Source organism: Triticum aestivum, chromosome 5B (genome assembly GCF_018294505.1).
Source record: "Triticum aestivum cultivar Chinese Spring chromosome 5B, IWGSC CS RefSeq v2.1, whole genome shotgun sequence".
NCBI classification, from domain to species: Eukaryota; Viridiplantae; Streptophyta; class Magnoliopsida; order Poales; family Poaceae; genus Triticum; species Triticum aestivum.
In genome coordinates this window covers 539946025-539955215 of record NC_057807.1, presented here as the reverse complement: position 1 = coordinate 539955215, position 9191 = coordinate 539946025, and the positions used below count along the sequence as shown (strand labels likewise).

Here is a 9191-nt window from a genome sequence, read left to right as displayed (position 1 = left end):
ACATCCTATGGCGTTTGCAATAATGTGTGCCCATTTGCCACTTATATCTATTAAGGGAAGAAACACTGGATGGCTTGGCTTCTCTATATAGACCAGCAACTCCACAGCCTATCGCATTATCAAAAGGATCAGATTGTAAAATAAAATTTGTGAGAATTTATTTTGTGCTAAAGTTTGCTGAAAAGGTCGAAACATTGAAAAAGGCCAAGGCAGGCCACCACGCTATATGCACAGCGACTCGTCTCGGGACTCAGCTGTGCTGCATGCGTAGGAAGTCAAAGATCAGAGTGAATTTAGTGCGGGAGTGGAGTGGGTGCCGTATTTACTCGTGTTGTTGGGGGCTACTAGTGCTTGTGTTCTCGTCCTCTTCATTTGCTTTTCTTTTGGCGACGGCGGCGGCCACCGGCCATGGACAATGCGGCGGCTGCTGCCGCATCCAAGAAGCGGAGGCGGGATGTGCCAGCACCGCGGGATCCTCCCGCGAGCAGGGAGGGTGCCGGCGGCGGAGACGATGCGAGCCTCGACCTCATCAGCCGTCTCCCCGACGAGATCCTCGGCACCATCATCTCCCTGCTCCCCAGCACCAAGGACGGCGCGCGGACAGCCATCCTCTCCTCCCGGTGGCGCCACCTCTGGCGCTCCGCGCCCCTCAACCTCGCCGTCGACGACGCCCTCTCCTCGCAGGAGAGCGAGCGCATCGCCGTCGTCTCCGAGATCCTCGCCGCGCACCCTGGCCCCGCCCGCCGCCTCTGCATCTCTAGCATCTTTCTCGGCGGCCACCATCACGCCAGGTTCGACGGCTGGTTCCGGTCCCCCGCCCTCGGCGGCCTCGAGGAGCTCGAGTTCTACCGGGGCAACAGCAAGCGTGCGCTGCCTCCTTCCGTGCTCCACTTCGCGCCCACGCTGCGCGTTGCCAGCATCGGCCGCTGCAATTTATCCGTGATCGATGCTGCCCCCGTGCTTGCCTTCCCTCGGCAGAAGCAGCTCAACCTCTCCGGCGTCGCCGTCTCGGAGCCGGCCCTCCTCCGCCTTCTAGCCGCCTGCACCGTGCTTGAGAGCCTTGAGCTTATGGGCATCCGTGGGCTTAGCACCGCCCGGATCGTCTCGCCGACTCTCCGGAGTATTGGTGTCTCTGTTGGTCACTATGAGGAGCTGCCGGAGGAGCTTGTCATTGAGGATGCACCATGCCTTGAAAGATTGATCTCATTTGGCTGTAATGGCCCCAGGACAATCAGGGTGATCACCGCACCGAAACTGACGGTGTTGGGCTATCCGTCTTGCCGTTTCTACGAACTTGTGTTTGGCCTGGGAACCATAATTGTTAAGGTGGAATAAGTCTTCATTTTCTTCAGACTTGCATTTGGGCATCCCTCATTCCATTGCAATCTGATATTTCTAGTTGGTTTTCTCCAGGAAATGATCCCCATCAGCTTGGCTGTGTCGGTGCGCACAGTGAAGGTCTTGGTTCTAGAATCTATTGGCCCCAATCTGGACGTAGTTGTTGGATTCCTTAGATGTTTTCCCTGCGTGGAGAAGCTATACATCCAGGTGAAATCTTCTTTGCTGAATGCTAACTACTCCAGAAAACCTTTGTTGCTATAACTTCTATTAGCCTTATCTCTCTAGATGCCTAGTTTGAACATATGGAAGAAATAATATTAGTACACTTTCGTTAACATTAACTTCAGCTATAAAATCAGTTTTCCACAAATGTTATGATGACAAATCTAGTTGTCAAAACATGTGTGGATTGAAGTTAAAAGTAACATGTTTGGAGACTATATTGTTCATTATTTCTCTGTTCCCACATCACTACAAATGATCCAGACTGCCTCTTATTGCCTGCAAAAGAAAAACTATCCTTTTAATGCGACCTAAGTGGCAACTATGCTTTATTTATTCTTTTGCAGTCGCGTCTTAGGAAGGATATGAAAAATCTGGGGCAATATGGCACGCTCGATCCTATCGAATGCCTTGAACTCAATCTCAAAGCAATAGTATTGAACACCTATGAAGGCAAGACACCAGATGTTGACTTTGCCAAGTTCTTTGTTCTCAATGCGAAGGTACTCGAGCTAATGAAATTTGGAGTCTATCGTAATAGCTGCAATCAGAAGTGGGTGGCTAATCAGCACATGCGGCTACAACTGGATAACAGAGCTTCTAGAGATGCGCGATTTGATTTTGAAAGAGATTATGGTAATTGCCGTTTTTATTATAAGAAGCACATGCATGATATGTGGATAGCTGATCCCTTTGATAGGTCATTATGCAAATTCTGTCGGAAGGTTTGATGCCCTTTCAAGAGAATATCAAGGGCTAGATACTCTGTTTATGCCATCATATATCTTTAGTTCCAAACTTCTAATGTCTTTATATGTATGTTAGCTGGAAACTGAAAGAGCATGCACCTATTTATCGTTTTCGTGAATTGCTGAAATGAGGTTGATATCGTTTGTTCAATTTTGATATAATGTCTTATCCTTGAAAGGAAAATCCAAGTAGCACATGGCAGATTGCCGGGCATCTCTTTTAAATGGACATTTCATTGCACAAAGTCTAGGGTTATTGGCTTAGACAAGTGACCAGTGCTTCACTGTAATTACAGGTCCACCCAGTCTCTTGCAGAAACAGTAGTCTGAAAAAATGAACTACTATACAGAAAGAATGGTGTGTGTCCTATATTCACACGCTCTTCAGCTTGATAGTAGTAACTTTTTACGGTCTCTCTTCCAATTACTGTTGGCAAAAGTGTTCGGCCAAGTTTAGAGTTATTTGCTTAGACAAGTGACAGTGCTTTGCTGTCTCTTGCAAAAACAGAGCCTGTAAAAACGGAGGGGCGTGTGTCCCATACTCGCACGCTGCTTAGTACTGTACAAACTATTTTTAACATATTTATACACTGCGTGAGATCGTGACTTAAGTTTTCACAATGAAACAATATGTTTTTGTTATCTCTTTCTTGGTTATTGCTATATTGGGATTCAGAAGTCCGTGGAACCGGGGGGGGGGGGGGGGGGGGGGGGCTGGTGCAGGCTTGGCAGTATCATGTAATGCACTAGTACATTTTAGTGTGTCACAATCTTTCAGTTTGCCGAAGTGTTTTGCAAAAACAGAACAGGATGTGAAACTAATTATTGCTTCTTGATAGATTCGAAGTGTTAATAGTGAAAATTAATAGCACTTGTTGCAGATTATCTGGTTACACTAGAATCTTGTTTTTCGCGGGCAGAACTTAAACTTGGCAAGGGCATTCACAGGAAGCGTATTACTTAATTTGGTATGCAGAAGAGCTATATTTAGTTTCCCGAACCGGGCAAAACGTGGAATTCTTAGCTTATCATGCACTGCAATGTTTTAGTTTCTGGAAGTGCAGTGCAAACTCTGGGATTATTTTTCTCTGGCATTTTTATTCGACAACGCGTGTAGAAGAGCTATACTTAAGTGTCGGGGAAAATCTGGGAAAATTAGCTTGTGATGCACAATCTGTTAGCAATCAATGTTAGTGTTGGACAAGATCTGGTAATCTTTCACTCATAGACGAAACTGGACAACCATCAGCAGTTTGCCACATCACATCAGTATATAAACATAGCATGTCTGCATCAGAGAGACATGACCCCAGCAGTATTATTTTTCTTTCCTTTTGTCTTTGTTGAACCTGAGAATTGCACTACTTTGAGTAGTACCATCGTTGGAGAAAGGCATATTCTTAAAACAGGTTTTTGCCCAGCCTTATATATAAAGCCCAAATGACCGAATAGATACAAGGTGGTGGAGAAATCCCCATACATGCAAGTCAGAAAATAAAAACAACAACTGAGTTGACAGCCAGAGTGCCACCAACCCTACATCGAGCATGAAAAATCGCTACTCCCTCCGTCTAGGTGTGTAAGTCATCTTAGCTTGCGCATCGCAACCAAGGTGGAGGGGAAAACAAGGGAACTTAATGTTTTTTTGCTAATTAATAACATTGCATGCAATGAACTAACCACTGCATGTCGTGTTTGGTAGTCTCAAGTCATTTAAAGAGTATTTAACCAAAAACTACCACATTTGACGGAAACGTGGCAGAAAACTACCACTCTACGTTTTTGTGCGAAAAACTACCAAATTTTTCCTAATCCGTGGCAAAAAACTACCAAGTCTCGAAAGCGGCGGCTTCGCCTGCGCTAAGCACCAAACTGACCGGCCTGGCCCACGTTTCAGGTGCCATGCTGGCCAACCGACGCCCACCGCGCGTTAACGGCCGTTAACCGCGCGTCCGCGGTCGGAACGGCGCCTGTCGGTCGGTCCAATAAGTGAGCGAGCTCAGCCACTCGCTCATCCTCTCCCTCCTCACTCGCTCACTCACTCTCCTCCTCATCCTCTCCCTCTCACTGCTGCTCTAAGCATATCGCCGTCACCGCCGCCGCTGTTGCTACTGGTAGTACTTGACCATGCCTTCCTGGTTTGACGAGGAGAGCTCGGACGAGGACATCTGCATGGTTTCAATGGATCCTCGGCTCTTTGTAAGTGCATAATGGTGGAACAGAGTTAGTGTTAGGGTTAGTTCATCCAAATTTGTGATTCCAAGTTGCTTTTGGTTTGATTCCAAGTTTCTTTTGCAGGAAACCCCTGACAGTGTGGTGAATCCATCTTTCTATGGTTCTCACACTGAATCTTTGCCCACATGCATGATGCATCATCAGAGGCCGAAGAAGATGGTAGGTTTTGAAGGTGCTTTGACAGGGAGGAGATTCCTGGGTTGTCCTGTCAACCAGGTATTAAATCTTGAACACTTGTTTGTTTTGCTGGTGGAGATGTGTGGTGTGTGATGTGTTTTGCTGCTGGAGATGTGTGGTGTGTGATGTGTTTTGCTGCTGGAGATGTGTGGTGCAACAGCTATTAAGTTGTGCAGAGATGTGTGCTATGTTTAGAACTAAAACTGAAAAGTGCAGCATATATGTGAAAGTAGATCTTTAGTTAATTGAATTTAATAAATGACTGAAACTGAGAGCACATGTTATCTGAAATTCTGTTAGCTATTAACCGAATATCTCTGTTAACTGAAAAGAACAGAGTTAACTGAATTTATCTCTGCTGCTAAATAAGGTGTGCTTTGTGCTTAGTTGGAAAGAATTATGTTAGCTGAATTCAGAGAGCATTTAAGTAAGCATAGGAATCCAGTTAAATGACTTGAGTTATATGTGATGTGTGGTGTGTACTCTGTAGGATGAAGGTGTCAACCATGGGATGGTGGAGTGGGTGGATGGTCCTTGGCCAGAGATTCTACAAAGGTGCCTAGCAAGGATTTGGGACATTTAACATGAGCAGAACTTGGGTAGGGTGAAGGACAAACAAGCTCATGAGAAAGAGGTGGGCAAGTTAAAGAAGGAAATTGAGTTCCTGTCAAACAACTACAGCCAGTTGGTGGAAGATGTGTCCAAGCTTTTTGACTATCAAGATGGCAAGATGTCTCATGACATGGACTATACCAGTCAGGAAATCAGTGAACTGAATGAGAAGAAGAAGCAACTTGAGGATTAGGCAAAGATTGAGTTAAGTATGGAAAAACTGAAGCTTGCCAAGGAGCAAAGGTGCATTCTTCAAAGCCAAGCAGATAGCATTCAGAACATGAGGAAGGCCATGAAGGAAGTGGAGGGGGACAGGGACCTACTTAAGCAAGAGAAGAAGAAGCTGGAGTATCTAATAGCTGATCTGCTCAATGCTGGGCATGCCAGCAAAGATAAGCTGGAGAGGATCAAGGCAATTATGAATGAGTGAAGTGCTTGGTGTGTGGGTTAAGTAATTAGTAGGCCTATATATATAGCTGGCCTTGCAATGTCATGCATGTTAGGTGTATATTTTGGGAAAGTTTCATGTGCTTTCAGAACCTGAATCAAGATGGTATGGTTTAAGAACTAGTTGGATTTACCTATGATGTAATGAATTTTATGTTAAGACCTCCTATGCTAAGTGAGTACTGATGCTAAGTTAAGTAAGTAAAAATGTTTTATCTATGATGAGGCTGTTTTGCTCTGCATATGTTATGTGTGGATAATTGACAGTAGTGACATAGTTGGAAATGATAAGCTTAGATAGTCTGACAAATAACTTAACATACATAGCAAGTAGCAAGTACTCTGACATAGATAGATAGTACTGGCATTCAAAGTCTGACATAGATAGCAAGTAGTACTAAACATAGTGCCTGCATACATAGATAGATAGTGCTGACGAAACTGAACCGAGAAACTTACTGAACTTACGAAAGTTCAGGACTGACGAAACTGAATTTTTTCACTGAACTAACTGAAGGCAACATTTTAGTCCTCCTTCTTGAGCATCTTCAGGCGCTGGGAGCGGCGCACCACGATCACGGCCGCCCTCTTCTTCTTGCCCGCCGCCGGCTCCACCACATCTTCCTTGCCATCATCTTCTTCATGCTTCACGACGACGCAGTCTGGGAGATCGGGGACCTCCGGCAGCGCATATGGGAGGTTCATGTCCCCCTCTATGGCGTCGAGGATGGGAGCCAGCATCTGTACTTCAGGCTCGTCGTCGGAGAGGACGATGACCTCACCCACCTAGTCGTCAGAGTCGTCAGAGGACTCGTCCTCATCATCGTCAGAGGACTCGTCGTCAGAAGACTCGCCGTAAGAGTTGTCTGATGGCCCCAGGACCCATGGATTGCGCCTCTCCCAGTAGGCGTTGTTGATTGGGGCTGGGAGAGCGAGGACGGCGTTGGTGACGTGATCCGCGGCGGCTGGCGGCGTGGTGGATGAGCGGTACATCCACCATCGGGCGCGCTGCCTGGGGTCGGGGGAGCGCTGCACCTCATGCATCGCCCACAGCAGAATGGTCGATGGCGGCATGGTGCGGCCGGCAGGGAAGGCATGCTGCTTTTCAGCAGCTGTCGTCACCTTCACCAGGACGCGGGCGTGGTTCCTCATCATCGCCAGAGTGGGGAACCAGCGCGCGATCTCCCTGTACTGCACGCGCATCTCCTGGTTGTTGCTGGCGAGAGCTTCGATGGCCAGCTGCCAGTCCATGGCAATGGCGGTGGGGGTGAGGGTCGGCGGCGATTTCGACGGGACAGAGGGGGAAGTGGAGTGGGCGGTGCGAGCGTCGTGTGGGCGAGTGAGCAGAGAGAGTGGTGGGTGGACACGTATTAAAGCCGTAGAATCCAAAACGGCTGGTGCTACTCAACGCACGCTCACCACGTTGCCGACCGCAATGCGCGCTGAACAGACGACATGGCTAACAAAATATAATAAGTTTGGCCGATGCTAATCTAACAAATCACTATCACTAGCCCATTGGTACTGAACGCATGGTTACAATCAACTAGTCCTGGGTTCAAGCCCCAGGCCAGACTTATTTTTTGCAGATTTTTTTTTCTAAAATGAATTTGTCCACAAGTTATAATAACTTCTGGGCTGTACAAATGGAAAAGTAAAACAAATAAAACAAATTAAAACAATTAAAACATGCACCTAAACTGTAGAAATGGCAAAGTAAAACAAATTTCAACAAATTAAGTACCATACATTCAACATTGTCCACAAGTTCACATGTCTGAATTTAAGCATGCTAGTAGCACAACACACATTTAGTAGCAGAACACAAACTTAGTACCATACAATCAAACTAAGTAGCAGAACATAAACTTAGTAACAGACTTTCAGTAGTTTCCATTAGCATTGAAATAGGATGCAAACTTGCTAGGAGGTTTCCTCTTCCTCTTACCTGTTAATATCCCTGGTTCTCTAGTGGATGATCTAGGTGCATTGAATGTTCTTGTTGATGATGATCCTCTTGGAGCTCTTGTTGATGCTGATCCTGTCACAGGTGCTAGTGAAGACCTGGCTGCTCCTGCTGAAACTGCTGATGTTGAACCTCTCTTGTTTGCTGCTGTTTTTCTGTTCCTCATTGCTTTAGGAGCTGGAGCAGATGAGGCTGGCATTTGTGCAGTTTGGTGTTGAGGTGGTGGTTGTGGAGGTGGATGTGGAGCACCAGAGGAACCCCTAAAAATTTCTCTATTCTCCTGCATGACAGAATTAAATTAGTTAGTAAATAGACCAGACCTAAAATAATTAAACAAAGAATGCAACATTTTTGAATGACCTGGTGTAAGTTCTTCCTCATTTCAAGACTTGGTTTCAGAGCTTTCCCACAGTTTGTATATCTATGGCCCTGTAGACCACAATTGCTGCATGTAATTGTTCCCATCCTGCTTGTGTCCTTTGGGGCAGGCACCTCAAACTGGCCCTTTCTCCTAGCTGTCTGTTTCTTGCCTGCTTTTTCTTTGAACACTGGGGGCTCAATATCCTGAGTGTGTGTGTCAGGCCAGAATTGAGGACCAGGGACAGGGTACACTATGTCTTTGTATGCTTCAATATATAGTGGTTTCTTGAAAAATTCATGCACATAGTCCTCTGGGTGCATGTGAAGTTTGCTCATTGCTGCTATTGCATGACTGCATGTCACACCTGTCATGTCCCACCTCCTACAGTCACATGAGTTAGTAGCTATGTTCTCACAGTACTGATTTTCACCACTAAACACTTGCCAGATGTCAGGACCAGCCCTATGTGCCTCACAAAACTTGCCATACTTCTTATTCTCCTCTAGTTTCTCTGAATAGTTGGGTGTGATCATCCACCTGCTGGTCTCTGTCTTTTCCCTAGTCTTCTGCCTTTTGATCATCTGCTTAGTCCTAATTCCTTCAAACATAGTCCTAATTGGTTTGGCCCTAACATCAAAGATCATTTTATTGAAAACCTCACTAAGGTTGTTCACAACAAGATCAGTTTTGCAATTGTAATCCATTGCAGACCTACACCAAGTATCCTTTGGAAATTTCTTAAGCCACTTCCAGGCATCCTCACACTCTGCTTTAAACTCTGCCATTGCTAATTCATGGCCATGTTTGGTGAATGAGTAGCTTGCCTGATCTACTAGCTTCTTTAGTTCTGCTCCTTTGAAACTAGCTGACTGAAAATTTGCATATATGTGCCCGAGGCAGTATCTCTGAGGGGAATCAGGGAACACCTCATTTATAGCCTTAAGAAGACCCCGATTGTAAATTAATAACCACGGTCATGAAAAAAAAGAAATAAAGCTAGTAATAACAATATATATCACAACTACTGGCTATGATAGGGTGCATACCTTTTACCTGTCAGAAATAATGGTCTAGGTTCCAA

General features: G+C 45.7%; 1 protein-coding gene across 1 annotated transcript; it reads left to right on the top strand.

The window, feature by feature from the left end:
• The first annotated feature begins 346 nt into the window (after positions 1-346).
• On the top strand, positions 347-2498 carry LOC123116832 (F-box/LRR-repeat protein At2g42730-like). Its single transcript, XM_044537725.1, has 3 exons — positions 347-1326; positions 1414-1548; positions 1911-2498. The coding sequence occupies exons 1-3, from the start codon at positions 409-411 to the stop codon at positions 2292-2294; spliced, it is 1437 nt and encodes a 478-aa protein (XP_044393660.1). The 5' UTR covers positions 347-408; the 3' UTR covers positions 2295-2498.
• Positions 2499-9191: the final 6693 nt, after the last annotated feature.